The sequence below is a fragment of the Bicyclus anynana genome, chromosome 18 (assembly GCF_947172395.1).
Source record: "Bicyclus anynana chromosome 18, ilBicAnyn1.1, whole genome shotgun sequence".
NCBI classification, from domain to species: Eukaryota; Metazoa; Arthropoda; class Insecta; order Lepidoptera; family Nymphalidae; genus Bicyclus; species Bicyclus anynana.
This window is the reverse complement of record NC_069100.1, coordinates 14,174,086-14,189,503: the sequence shown is the minus strand read 5'-3', so window position 1 is coordinate 14,189,503 and position 15,418 is coordinate 14,174,086. Positions and strand designations below refer to the sequence as shown.

Genomic DNA, 15,418 nt, shown 5'->3' with positions numbered 1-15,418 from the left:
ACAGTTACTGCTGCCATCTGTCAATCAGTAGATAAACTAATATTAAAACAAAGTAAACCTTGAAACCAACCATAACCGTAATAATGTAGTTTAGGAATTCTGTAACAGATGGCGCTAATTTCAGACGTAGTCGCGAGATGGCACTCTAAACCATCGCAGCCTTAACATTTAATCAATACTATTTATTAAATTCATAATTTAATTATTATCTATTTTGAGGTACCTTATTAGTAATAGTTTTCTAAGAAAAAGGATCATAAAACTCATTTTGTTGGCCTGTCTGAATAAATAAATAAATAAAATTTTTAAATTATGCCACATGGACAAACAAAATAAAACAACATATTTTCATATAACATAAAATATATTTCTTATAAACTAAATATTTATAATTATTTATACACGAATATCATAGAATTATAGAAACCTAGACCCCGTGCCTCGGAGAGCACGTAAATCGATCCTGCGCCTAACCAGTGTGCCGGCAACTTGAATAAGGAGAGTGCACCGGTGTTTATGTACACAATTGTGCACTGACACATTTTCCGTATAATTAGACAGGATCAAAATAAGTTATATCGAAATTCGGTTGAGATTATCATTAGAAGCTTAATAAAAAATCCAATCAACATGAAAAAATTGCAATTTTGGAATGTAACATTTTTGTTTTTAATATAAACAATAAAAAAGTAATTAAACTAAACAATACATAGTTTTTACAAATAATTGCAGTTTACATTCATTCTCCTGGAGTCTCGAGTCTCCTCTTAGAATGAGAGGGGTTAGTTAGCCCAATGGACCACCACGCTGACTTCACACACGTAGAGAATTTTAGATTATTTAAATTAATTCCTTGATTCGAAGGGCGTAGGTTCGAATCCGGTCCGGGGCATGCACCTCCAACTCCCTTAAAAAAACTCGAATCTCAGAAATTTGAAATTATTCTCCATAGAAATATATATTGTATTTTCTATATAAACTCTGAATTAGCAAGTATACTTATATTATTTAGTAAGTGAAAATTGCATTGTACATAACAATATAAAGTTTCTGGTGTCAAAATTTTCCTTCATTTCGTTTGGTACTAAACCATGGCTCAAGGGCTGAACAAATCTGGACGAAATTTGTTACAGAAAATAAATTATAGGCTACTTTTTACACCGACATTTTCACAGGAATGGGATCTACGTAAGTAAAACCACGGGGCACAGCTAGATATTAATAATAATATACTAATTAACGTACGTAGGTAATTATTCTATAACTTGGGCAAAATAATTTCGAGATTATTGCAAAATCGTTAATCCTAACATCGCAAAGTAATTTTTTCTTTAAAATTGGTATTTTACAACTTTTGCGGAATACTGCAAAGTATTCGAGTCGAGGTGTATTCCGCATCAAAACAAATGAATAGACTAAAATGTGTTAATGTCCGCTCAGAGATTGCATTTCTGACAAGTCGTGATCGAACGGGACAAACATATTCAATTACAATAGCCACGTTTTTTGTCTCATCACTACAAAGACAAACAGTTGGCATAACCTTGAAACTGCGCAATTCAACAATCTTGTACGCCAGCTCGAAGTTACATTGCCCATTTGATCAAAACCTGTCATAAACGCAATCTCTGAGCGGCTGAACTTTAGTATTGACTCTACAACAGAATTAAAGACTTAGCGGAATTCTGCAAAGAGGATGATACCATTGGCAGCAAAACAGTGATAGACTAAAAAAACGAGTGCGCTTTAGCTCACATTACAACGACCGTTCTCTTCCCCCGATTACACTTTTCGTAACGCATTAATCACAAGTCAAGCGTGCGTAAAGAAGTTTTACATCAAAGAGTGTTAATATCGACTCTACAGCAGTCAATAGGGTTGACACAGTCATGTCAAATTTAATATATACAATATTAATTTCATGTAGTAGGTACACATGCATGTAATAAGGGTCCGAAATATATCGATATCATTTAGTAAATTAAATAAGGATTTCATAGAAAACATAATTTAAAAATTATGTATTTAATCAATTTTTCCAAACTTCAAAAACGCTGTCGTTCATTTTGTGACGTCACGATTTTATATCATGTCACTAGAGGAATAAACGACAAACTAATTATTAAGTTAAAATTTCACCAAACACTCTGTTAAGTTAACGTCATCATAAAACATTTAAAATATAGACCATCATGGCCGACAGCGTTTTGGCTTGTATTGTCAAAATAAAATAATAATTTATTTTCAATCTAGTAGAATGCAAATGGACAAATTAAGGCGCTTAAAAAAACTGTCAACGGGCCTATTAAAAACTAAGCGGAATAGACACTTTTTTAATGGTCTTAAAAAGTTAATTTAAAGTAGACTGAAAAAAAATTCATATTTTTTTGAGACGTGATGATGACGTGACATGACAATTTTAGTTTTTAAATATGTTTTTGACAATACCAGCCAAAACACCTGTCGGCCATGACAGTCTATATTTCAACTGTTTCATGACGTCACTATAATAAATCCCATACAAACGGATTAGTTCGATGTTTAGTTACAAAATGGACGTCAGCGTTTTTGACGGAAAAAATACGTGATATTTAAATTAAGTTTTATAAGAAATTCTTAACTTTGATATTGATATTGATATATTATTATATAAATTTGATATTGATATATTTCGGACCCTAATTTCATGAAGTACACGAAATTAATATTTTATGTATTAAATTTGATATAAGTCAACCTTTTTAAAAAAAGTGTCAACTAGCCTAATAAAAACTTAGCGGAATTCTGCAAAGTGTCACAGAATCGTGCAAAATGAGTGGCAAAGTCTGTTAATGTTTGTTCTTCTTCTTCTTTCTCCTTCTCCTGTCAGCGTAATTGCAATCAACTGTCCCGCTCAAGTCCTGGTATCCATCGGACTTGTGACTTTCGTAATTCGGAAAATTTATACCTTCCGTCTGTTGGTAGTTTTCGGAAAAAGTTTCGGAAAACTTAGTGCTCAGCGATTCGGAGCCGAAGAACTTGTTTGCGATGTTTTCTGTGCGTTGCAGGTTTTGGTACTTCTCGTTTTGTGGGTAGATCGTGTTTAATATGTTAGTTGCTAGGGCGACGGGGGAGGCGGGGTACGCCTGTTGTATCGGTCAGAATTTCAGGTCCTGAAATGGAATCGTTATTTAATTTTTAGATAATTTCAAAAATGAGGTTCTATTTTTGATCTGTATGTGTTTGTATGTTCAGGGTTGAACATTGTACATTATTATTCCAACATCATAATTATTTTCACATGTATTAAGCAAATAGATTATTGATTTGATTATCTGGAAAAATCTCATTAGTCAAAAATCAGTAAAAACAATTTTAATTTTCTTTATTTAATTATGTATATGAAAGTTTTAGAAGTTATATACATTAATAATAGTTTTTTTTTATTATACAGGGTGCTCGGTACTATTTCTCATCAAGGTATGAACGAGACCACTTATAGGAACCGAGCTGCAAACCTAATATTTTATTAACTACAAAAAAAAAAAAATCATACAAAGTAATTCAAATAATACCGACTATCCACGTAACACGCGCCTTTAGATAACAAAGCGACAATGTTGCATTTATAAATATAAATACGTCATTATTATAAGGATGCATTTAAGATCATAAATCAAAAGAAATATTATTTTTTCTCCGAAAATATTCATTTTAAAAACTCATGTTCCTTGAACATTTTGAATTAATTTTTGTTAAAGAATATAACCCTAGAGTTATGGGAAATACTCCGAGCATCCTGTATATTATTATTTTATTATTTATCAGCTAATGCTCAATTAAACAAAAAAATATTCTTTTCCCGTCGTCAACACGTCTGATTTTATTTAGATAATAATAAGAATAGGTCCCGTAGGTCTAGCGTCGTCGACCTACTGAAGTAAACAAACATACCTTGATAGCTTGCGGCAGGTCTGGCAGGCGCATGTCTCGCAACTGCTGCGGCAGGTTCACGCTCTTGACTGCCGACACCGCGCCGCCGATATACCGGCCTGCAGCACACGCACGCTAGACCTACTGCAGTAAACAGACATACCTTGATAGCTTGTGGCAGGTCTGGCAGGCGCATGTCTCGCAACTGCTGCGGCAGGTTCACGCTCTTGACTGCCGACACCGCGCCGCCGATATACCGGCCTGCAGCACACGCACGTTAGACCTACTGCAGTAAACGTACATACCTTGATAGCTTGCGGCAGGTCTGGCAGGCGCATGTCTCGCAACTGCTGCGGCAGGTTCACGCTCTTGACTGCCGACACCGCGCCGCCGATATACCGGCCTGCAGCACACGCACGCTAGACCTACTGCAGTAAACAGACATACCTTGATAGCTTGTGGCAGGTCTGGCAGGCGCATGTCTCGCAACTGCTGCGGCAGGTTCACGCTCTTGACTGCCGACACCGCGCCGCCGATATACCGGCCTGCAGCACACGCACGTTAGACCTACTGCAGTAAACGTACATACCTTGATAGCTTGCGGCAGGTCTGGCAGGCGCATGTCTCGCAACTGCTGCGGCAGGTTCACGCTCTTGACTGCCGACACCGCGCCGCCGATATACCGGCCTGCAGCACACACACGCTAGACCTACTGCACTAAACAGACATACCTTGATAGCTTGCGGCAGGTCTGGCAGGCGCATGTCTCGCAACTGCTGCGGCAGGTTCATGCTCTTGACTGCCGACACCGCGCCGCCGATATACCGGCCTGCAGCACACGCACGCTAGACCTACTGCACTAAACAGACATACCTTGATAGCTTGCGGCAGGTCTGGCAGGCGCATGTCTCGCAACTGCTGCGGCAGGTTCATGCTCTTGACTGCCGACACCGCACGCGCCGGCGCCGCCGATATACCGGCCTGCAACACACATTTCAACAGTTAGCGGATATAATAGTAGTATTTACTCGAGCGTGGCAGATCTTGCACGTTGTTGAGTATCACCATCAAGTATGAGCGTTTAATATTGGTGGATATTAGGGCAACCAAAAAAAATAACTTCAGAATCAACTGTAACAGAGTGGCAGGATTTCAAAGTTACAAAATAAAACCCTTGTATTTTTATTCTCGAACCACGTACGCGATTTAAAGTTTTATAGAATCTTATATAATAGTATTTAGTATTTTAGTATCAAAGTACTCGTCAAGACGAATCAAATGAGCCCAAACTGAATGAGGTAGCATCGTTTAATTACGGATTCAACATGGCCACCTTCCAGCTCCATCTCATCAGACCCTGGTTACCATATAGTATCTAAGTACTCGTCAGGACGAATCGAATGAGCTCAAACTCGATGGGGTTGTGTCATTTAATTACGGAGTTCCTTTGGCCACCTTCCAGCCCTATCATCAGACCCTGGCTACCATATAGTATCAAAGTACTCTTCAAGACAAATCAAATGAGCCCAAACTCGATGGAGTTGCGCCATTTAATTACGGAGTTCCTTTGGCCACCTTCCAGTTCCATCATCAGATTAGCTCTATGTCATAATAATAACGCTAATTATACATGCATGCAAAAATCAGCTCAATCGGAAACCGGGCAGTGGATCCAAACCTTACAAGGTTTGATTACAGGCCGACAGACAGGTGAAACTAAATAAAAGCTTGTAAAAAAGGAAAAAAAACGTATTTTTAACCGTTTTCAAAAAAATGGAGGAAGTTCTCAATTCAACATGTATGTTTTTTTATGTTACCTCATAACTTCGTCATTTATTACCCATTTTTGAAAAACCTTTTTTTGCTTTGCAGATTGGTCCCATTCATTTAATTTTCATGAAAATCGGTTTAGGAATTTTGTGTTAAAATCAAAATGAAATACGTCTTTGAAGTCGGCATTTTTATGTTAAAAACATTATGTATATTATAATCTACTGGGCTGAATTTAAAAACTCTTAACTGATTAATTATCACATAAGCTATAATTATAACATCATGCTATCACCAGACACCAATAGGAGCGGAGTATATATGAAAAGTGTGGCAAAATCTTCCAACAGCTTCCTGGTGGAAGACCAGCTTCAGCTCACCTCGGCCTTCTGCATCTTGTTCTGCTCCTGCAGCCGGCACAGGATGTCAGCCATGTTGGTCTGCAGCACCATGCCGCCCATCACCAGCTCGTCCAGAACCTGGTGCGCTGCATCCGCGTGGAAGATCAGGTCCAGCTCGCACACATTCTCGAAACACTTGTCAAGTGTCTCCACAAATACCTGGAAAACTCCTTTTATAATCCAAAAATCTCGTAATTCTAAAAAATATGACGCTAATATGTAAACTGTTTATGTGGTATAGTAAATTGTATGAGATTAATGGAATCCAATGTTTTAGTGTGTTCTAGTGTTCTTAATAAATTAAATTGGGGCTCAGAACTTTTCGATGTATGTAGTTCCTTCTTACCATCACAGTCCAAGACACTGGGTAGGTTTCCATCCCTATGTCATTGACATCCCTTGAACTTGTATGAAGAGATTTGCTTCTTTGTTTTTTATATGCATGGCAAGGGTATGGAACTCTCTCCCCAAGTCAGTGTTTATTAATTCTTAGTAGTCTGGTAAATCCATGACACTGAGACCATCAAAATAAAGAAACCTTCAGATATGACATGAAATTATATTTACCTGTATAAGATCCAAAATTCCCAGTTCACTCTCTGAGGAGTCCACGCAGAATACAAAGTACAGAGTAGCATAGTGCCGATAGATCAGCTTGTAGTCTGAACCTCCTATGAGACTGGAATAGATAATTTATATGTTTCTTATTATTAAACTACCGGACGCACGCGACTTCGTCCGTGTGGAAATCAATGTAAATTTTCAACCCCTATTTCACCACCACTTTGGGGGTTGAATTCTTTATGATTTATGAACAAATTTTTAAAACTGTTACTCTAAAAATGAAGGACTTTTCATACAAATTTACAAAATCTATTTTAACCCCTTCTATTTTTATTTATAGGACGAAGTACCCTATGTTTTGCTCCAAGGTCACATTTACCATTATACAAAAATTCATCTTGATTGGTTCAACCATTTATTTATCAGTGAAAAGTTGACAGACAGGACATGTTAAACATTTCTTCTTTTAAGAAATTTTCAGTATTAATTCTCAGTCCGGAGAAAGAAAAGTGATGTTACAACTTTGAGAGTCAGAGCATAAGTATTGTCTCAGTCATTATAATTAACATTTGATAATGATTTTACATTAAAACTAAAAAGTCAAACTCAAAGCTTATTTATTTCAATTAGGCTTAGTTCAAGCGCTTTCGAAAAGTCAAGTACAAATATTATTAGATGGTGATAATAATTGGTCATCATCATCATTCTCAACCCATATTCCGCTCACTGCTGAGCTCATGTCTCCTCTCAGAATGAGAGGGGTTAGCCCAATAGTCCACCATGCTGGGCTAATGCAGATTGGCAGACTTCACACACGCAGAGAATTAAGAAAATTCTCTGGTATGCAGGTTTTCTCACGATGTTTTTCCTTCACCGTTTGAGACACGTGATATTTAAAATGCACACAACTGAAAAGTTGGAGGTGCTGTATTCAAACCCACACCCTCCAGAATCTGAGGCAGAGGTCATATCCACTGGGCTATCACGGCAATATAATTATTCAAATAATTGGTCAAAAACTTAAAATTAAACTTACTAGGGTTCCGCCCTAACCCTACTCTAGGTATGAGTAAAACTTTTTGTTTCTTGTACGGCCAATTTGCCCAAGTCCTAAGACTATAAACATGTGTTGCGAGTGTCTTTACCCTTGTCCAGGTATGTATAAAACTAATTACACTTAGCTGCCCTATACCAATATAATAAGCTTCATCTGGCAGCTGGCAACCATACCCATTAGAATGTTGCAATGCTGAGTGACTGCAGAAATAATTATGGCAATACTTCCCCAGATGAGCTATATCACAAAAAGTTATGCTAAACTAAACTATGTGATATTACAAACCTGCCTCCTTCAAGGAAGTTGCACACATTATCATCTCTTTTTGACACCAGCTGGAATGTTTCTTTTATTATCTGCTGTTGCATGTCTTCATTCTGAAAACATATTAAAATTGTTATTGTCAGGTCTTAGTATCCAGGGCCATAAAAAAGTTAAAAAAAACTACAATCAAAGAGTTCTAAATTCAAATTCAAAAGCAATATTGTCATGGATCAATAGTACTTTTGAATTTGAATTTAGAACTCTATGATCAGTGCTTTTTGGAGCTATTAGCCATACATTCTTATATTATAAATGTGAGTGAGTATGTTTGTTTATTGCACATTGCACACATGCGGGCTAAAACACTGGGCCGATTTTAATCATTCTTTCACCTACATTATTAGCCAGTAATTTAAGCTATATTATATCCCTTTATTCCAACAGGAATAGAACCTATGTGCAGGGTCTTTTGTAATACTTGTTCTAACAAAATAGCATTTTCATGTTAATTTGCAGCTTATATGAATCAGATAATACTAATTAATTTATTTAGAGGAGTCATTGAAGTTAATTAAACAAATCGATAAAAGCTTTCACTTACGAAATATTGGTAGAACTTTGATAACCTAGGCTTTCCATGATTATTGAACACTAAAATAGCCTTAATCATTGTGCACTTAAGCTTGTACTTAAATCGTAAAGCTGTTTGTTTTGTTACTTCATTTATAAATTCTACAATATTTATCTGAGTAGACAAATAGTTATCGAAAAATTCTTCAAATCTTCAAGAAGAAGGAAGGAATCGATTTTGTGTAAATTGACGTTTACGTTTTATTTTGACAATTGACATTGACAGTGGCACTTGGCAATGTTATTTTTTTTTTCGATAAAAAATGTAAGGTTTCATACTTGTACTCTGTGGATTCGCTTCAGATTTACATTTCATTACATTCAGATCTCAGACCAAATACATATGGACATGTATCGCATCAACAAAATTATTTACTGTAATTTTTGCTGGGCACAAAGTATACTCACACATCGAAAATATTTAATACCATTATATAATATATATATTTCGTGTCCTCATAATCTCATTAGCATTACTATAAATTGGATTCGCAATACACACACGTATAATTTTCCACAGACTAACAAACATATCGCTTAGTCTGTCCAAGAATATATACACAGAATATTCTGTTACTTGATCAACGTCTTGCTGCTCCGTCAGATGAATCGATTCCTTTTATTACAAATACACAAACCGGCATTTTAGGGAGCATTTTAAACGACCAAAACGACATTACACCAATGAAACATTGATTCGATAGAATCAGTTTTTGTAAACACGTTAGATCGTGATCATACACTTTTGACAGAGGAGGTAACATCTAGCGAGGCAGGTCCTAAAGTAATAGTCTCAGTTTTACTTCAAGTTCTGTCAAAGTGAATAGTGATTGCCTTGGTTGTGGTTTTCACGACAACCTTTCAAAGTTATCTATTGTCTATGATACATGCGTTCTTCCCTAGTGCATTTGTGGCATAGACTTATGATTTGTGGTGTCCCTGTCCACTGTCCTTGGAGTATATATTCTTTGGTGGTGCGTTTCGTGCGTTTCTTCATTTGTTTTGTCGTCTGTGGTGCGTTTCGCTCGAGCGGCTCACCGATGTGTGCTACGCGATTGTCACAAAAAGAAAATCCGTAAAAAAAACCAAATGGTTATTGTGTGAAACAAACTGTATTTGTTGTCATTTGTGTTTATTATTACGTAAATTGTTGAATGGGACTAAATCGCGACGCCGGCGACATTTGTTTCTACATAAACAGGTCAGTGGTTATATTGGATTTGTTCTCTCTATTTGGGTACCGGAGTGCGTTGCGGCTCCAGCAGTATCAATTGGCTAAATTACCGCTTATATTTCGCCGCTGCGGCGTTATACTTTCGCTATACCATAAATAAACCCACGCGCAGTGCTAAATAGACTTTTAAAGACATATTACGCGCGTAAATGTGACTCGACACAGTTTACGTTTTGTAATCAAATCATTAGACGTAAACATTTGGTGCTGTATTATTGTAGGAATTTATGATTTTACCATCTTTTCATGGATCTAACGCAATGATAGATGCGTATATAATATAAATCAACACAAATCTAGGATCAAACGTGTTGTTTTTTGGATCTAACTCTTTACGTAAATAAAAAGATACATACTTTATAGTAAAAAGATTTCTATACATTTCTAATGTTTGAATTAAGTTAATAATAATATACGTATCAATTTAATAACGAGATTTAAGTCGTCTACTTATTTACCAGCAAACAAGTCAGTCGGGTACACTGGTTAGCATTGATATGAAGTATTAATGGGTAAACAACTTTCAGAGCACATAATTTTACTATTATTTTTATATTCCACTGAAAATAGATCAAGTATAAGGTACTGTGTAATAAACACTAGTGTATTGTATGAAAAACAAGTGTTGTTTGTTGTTGTGTTGTTGTTAACAACACCAACAACAACCAGAATCTTGAATGACATTACTTTTAATATTTTTCTGGTAGTACACACGAATTTTCACAAATGTAACTTGAAAAATGAAGGACTATCCACACATACTTTTAACCCCTAATGATTTAGTAATTAAAAAGTATCCTGTACCTTCTTTGTATGTCTCAAATTGTGCTAAGTTTCATTTCAATTCATTCAGTATTTAAGATTTTCAAAATAACTTTTATGTACAGAATTTGACCTGTTACAGTTTTATTATAAGTATAGATAGATATAGATAACATAAGATAAATGATGAGACATATCTATGTTGTCCATGTTTATGATCACAGAATAAAGATCATACAGAATGAGTCTTTACAAGCAGCCATGAAAAAAAACAAAAGTCACACGTCTCCTTGACATCCGCATATACAAACTTTTTTCAGAATTTCAAAATTTAACACTAACAAAATAATATAATAATCAATTTTACCAACAAAACATAATCCATCTTATTTCTTTAGTTTTTGTGAGCAGTTTTTAAAATATTTAAAAACATAAGACACCATTTTTCTTGAATAATATTGAAAGTTACTGATGCAATTCTTACTGTTGTACTGACTGGAGAATGTATGCATTTTTTTATTTTATATTTGGAGTGGTTATGACACAGTCGTGTTCCGTATGCTCTATCTGCCTATTCTTGATTAATCTGTGAATATAAACTCTCAAGATCTCATTCTTCTATAACTCTTATAACTCTTAAGATTAAGAAGATCAATATCCACTGCTTCAAATATTGATCTTCTTAGTTTGTATTAGTTGTTAAATTCTTTTGACCCACAATAAATGTTCCAGTTTGCATTATTTGCATTAAACTTTAGATGTAGAAAGCTGAGGTTTGGAGTGAAAGTCGTATCAACTTGGTTTATGTGTGTCCAGGTAATAATATACATTTACTGCTTCTCTGTTGTCTATGATTTATTTAAATTTTAATACCAATAACTTTTTGTATTATTATTATTTTTTTTTTTTATTGTTTGCAAGTTAGCCCTTGACTACAATCTCACCTGATGGTAAGTGGTGATGTAGTCTTAGATGGAAGCGGGCGAACTTGTAAGGAGGAGGATGAAAATCTACACCCCTTTCGGTATCTACACGGCATCGTACCGGAAAGCTAAATCGCTTGGCGGTACGTCTTTGCCAGTAGGGTGGTAACTAGCCACGGCCGAAGCCTCCCACCAGCCAGACCTGGACCAATTAATAAAATCTCAATCTGCTCAGCCGGGGATCGAACCCAGGCCCTCCGTTTTGTAAATCCACCGTGCATACCACTGCACCACGGAGGCCGTCAAAAAACAATGCATTAGGATAAAAACAATACATTAATACAACACTAGCAAAACCTTGTGACTTTTACTGCATTGAATATTCTCTGATAAGTTTATTTCTGCCAAAATCCAATCTTTGAATAAGGTGGATTCCCAGTAATTAATCTGACATGAGTATAACATATAATATTGTCTTATTATATCTGTAATTTTTCAGTTTACAAAGCACTTGTTTGTAAATGTCTGGAATATAAGGGGTCTTTTTCTTTCCTGAGCCTTTTCCACAATTGGCCACTAAGGATATAAGGGGTCTTAGACAGCACTCTTTAATTTGACAAATTTGATAATTTGACACTGCCCTGCAAAATGTCTGTAGGATTACTGGGTGTACACTGTGAATTGTGATGCCTACATTATCTGCATTTACTGAATGTGAGGTGTTGGAGGGAAACATATTCTAAGGGATTTTGTTATTGGATCTGGGTGATATTGCCACTTGATTTCTTTGTGTTTTGATATAATTACACAACACAAATATGATGTTTGAAGTCTAATCTGTTTGTACCTTTGTATGTTTGTTACAAAAGCTAATGTGCAATTTAATCTCAAACTGTACTACTAATAATGGTTCTAAAAGCTCGAAAAGTTTTTAAGTTTGAAAATTGATCTTTAGCTAGTCAAGTTTGTTGTTGACACTCCCATGATGATGGGGTGACGAGGGAAAGGACTGCGCGGGTATAAACTCTTGCGCGGACCATCGGTGTTACGAATTAATTTGCCAAGCTATAGCACAAAACATTTTTTGAATACAGCTATATCTGCTTGACCCAAATTTTAAACGGGGCAAAGTCAAGGGCAAAATGTAGTAATAAATAAAGCTTATAAAAAGTTTCAGAAAGAAGTTTTAATATATAAAATGGTTTCTTAGTAGCACATATTGTGTCATCTTCATTTTGGCAAACATCCAATTTTATCATGTATAATATGTTGTAAAACTTTATTTCTGGAAATACCCATAGAAGAAATGTCAATTTGTCACTAAAGTGTAATAGGACAATCTAGAATATTCTATATCTAACTCTTAATACCAGAGAACCAAAATTTTGCAAAAACGAATGATCCAATTTGTTATTTGGATGCTGCTTTGGTAATTTAAATGTGTAAATCACACAAGTGAGCTTTTCTAATTTGAAGTGGTATAATGTGATCCATAGCAGCAAAAGTGATTTTATTATCATTTTGTGGTAGAGGAAACACTTTGAGCAGCTCCGAGGACTTGTGTTATTGGGTGTATCCCTTACAACACTACAAACTTTACCTCTTTATAATTTTTTCTCAAACATGCTTGGAAATTTGAGCATTATTTTGACAACCTTCTTTGAGATATTTTAAACTTGCTGTACTGGTTGAGCAGTAGCCAGCAATAGTTGTATGAAAATCCATATTTGTCGTGTTTAGCGGCCAAATAAATTACTACGTAAAATCATATATATCGTGTAATTTAAAAATGGAATCATTGATTTTAAATACAATGGGGATTATATAATGATTTATTTATTTTGCTATAAAATAAATAAATCATTATATAATCATGATGAACTTCCGCAAAGTAACGCCTGCTTCTATCCAATACAATGGGGATGATGACTAGGTTTGAATATATTGATTTTTATGATACATTCGGGTAAATAAGGTCAATGTTAACTTATTTATACATAAGAAGCAAAGATTGACTGGATATTTGCAAAATAAATAAGATTATAAAATTTCAAAATCTACTAAAAATATTTTATCGTAATTAGATGAAAATTCATACAGCTTTAGCTTCCTTACATTAAATGTGACATTTTTTAATATATGAACTATAAAACATAAACGCAGAAATAACAAAGATATATATAGATAGTAATTTTGTTTAAACGCCCATACAAATCTAACGATCATTAATTGCCTACGACGTCATAAGTTCGTACCATTTTGTATGGGGCGTTTTTCAGGGATCCGCGGCAGCGCCGCATATCTGACCCTTTAAATCCCTGTAGCTCCGATAGTAATGATTTACTATTAGCGTACTCTTAGTTTATATACAATTAAAAAACTGTCATCATCCCTTTTTTAAGAATTGTACATAACATTCATTAACTGTATTTTCAAATAAAATAGGTCCAGGTCTGGCTGGTGGGAGGCTTCGGCCGTGGCTAGTTATCACCCTACCAGCAAAGATGTACCGCCAAGCGATTTAGCGTTCCGATACGATGCCGTGTAGAAACTGAAAGAGTTGTGTATTTTCATCCTCCTCTTAACAAGTTAGCCCGCTTCCATCTTAGACTGCATCATTACTTACGATCAGGTGAGATTGTAGTAAAGGGCTAACTTGTAAAGAATAAAAAAAAACTTATTTTAATTTCGGCCTTCATTATTTGAGAAAAGTGCTATACAATCCTTGGCCGCAACTTAGGTATTGATGGTCGAAGTTTTAGGCCGAGACCATAGCTGGGCACCGTTAATCAAATAGTTAACTTCGTTAATTGTTAATCCGCAACAAAAAAAGTTAGCTTCGTTAAACGTTAAAGCATTACATTCCGGAAGAATTAACGCAAGTTAACGTTAATCGTTAATCCGTTAATATGACTGGTTAATATTGCATTTTTTATCATTGTGTGAGATCCCCATTGGAAAAACAAGGGTGAGCACTGGGGAAAAGTGCCATAAATTGTTTTTAGTTGATTTTATCTATAATTTTAACATAGATATAGTAATTTGTTGATTTCTTTGAAAAAAAAAATCATAATTTCTTACTTGTCTAAACCTGTTAATCGCGTCACGCGGTAAATAGTAGGCATTGGATTAACGATTAACGGGCTTCTGCATATTAACGGAAGTTAACGGGTTCGTTAAATTTTTTAAAAGTTAACTTAAAAGTTAATCCGTTAAGCAAAATGTTAACGTCGTTAATTAACGATTAACGGATTAACGAGTTAATGCCCAGCTATGGCCGAGACGAAGCCGAGGCACACATACCTAAGTCCATCAATGCCTCTCTTGCCGGCTGCTGCGGTAATGTACCATAGTATAACGAATAACCGACTCGATGACGTTACATCGCTGGCCCACTGACCTATGGCAAAACACGTCGCACTCGACCACGCAATGGACGATAAACTTGCGAAACAGACTATTATTAGTTTGTATATTCGGAGATCGCGCGTTACGTCGGCAAACATAGACAGACTAAATATAATCATATGAATCATGCTATTCCGTGGAAGACAAATACCTATCACCAGTATCAGTAGAACGAAAGGCAGACAAAATATCTTATTTATTATAATTACCCCCACCCAGTGGCGTAGGGTGCCGTAGGGCCCTGTATGAAGATTTGTTCATCATCATCATATCAGCCGATGGACGTCCACTGCAGGACATAGGCCTTTTGTAGGGACTTCCAAACATCACGATATTAAGCCATCGCATTATTCATTCGCATCGCCACAAGATTTTGCTGGTAATCCTCTCGCACCTACTTCTACGGCGTACAGACTAACTACATAGCCATTTTTAGTCAGGTCAAGAGTCCAAGAAGTCCGAACGATCCTCAATTGAACAAGTATAAAACGTA

The 15,418-nt window shown here is 35.7% G+C and overlaps 2 protein-coding genes across 3 annotated transcripts in view; one reads left to right on the top strand and one right to left on the bottom strand.

Moving 5' to 3' along the window:
* Positions 1 to 345: 345 nt before the first annotated feature.
* Positions 346 to 8,799, bottom strand: LOC112053005 (AP-3 complex subunit sigma-2). The gene is made up of 6 exons (XM_024092261.2): positions 8,570 to 8,799; positions 7,990 to 8,081; positions 6,651 to 6,762; positions 6,063 to 6,242; positions 4,786 to 4,893; positions 346 to 3,152 (listed from the first exon to the last, which is right to left on the bottom strand). Exons 1-6 carry the CDS (start codon positions 8,636 to 8,638, stop codon positions 3,138 to 3,140), a joined length of 576 nt encoding a protein of 191 aa, XP_023948029.1. The 5' UTR covers positions 8,639 to 8,799; the 3' UTR covers positions 346 to 3,137.
* A 788-nt stretch (positions 8,800 to 9,587) lies between these two features.
* The window catches only part of LOC112056781 (zinc transporter foi), a 49,371-nt gene continuing 43,540 nt past the window's right edge, over positions 9,588 to 15,418 (top strand). Inside the window, exon 1 of one of the 2 annotated variants that reach the window (XR_008251648.1) lies at positions 9,588 to 9,799. The gene's annotated coding sequence lies outside the window, so the exon portion shown is untranslated. The remainder of the gene's footprint in view (positions 9,800 to 15,418) is intronic. The other variant, XM_052886858.1, reaches the window with a different exon arrangement.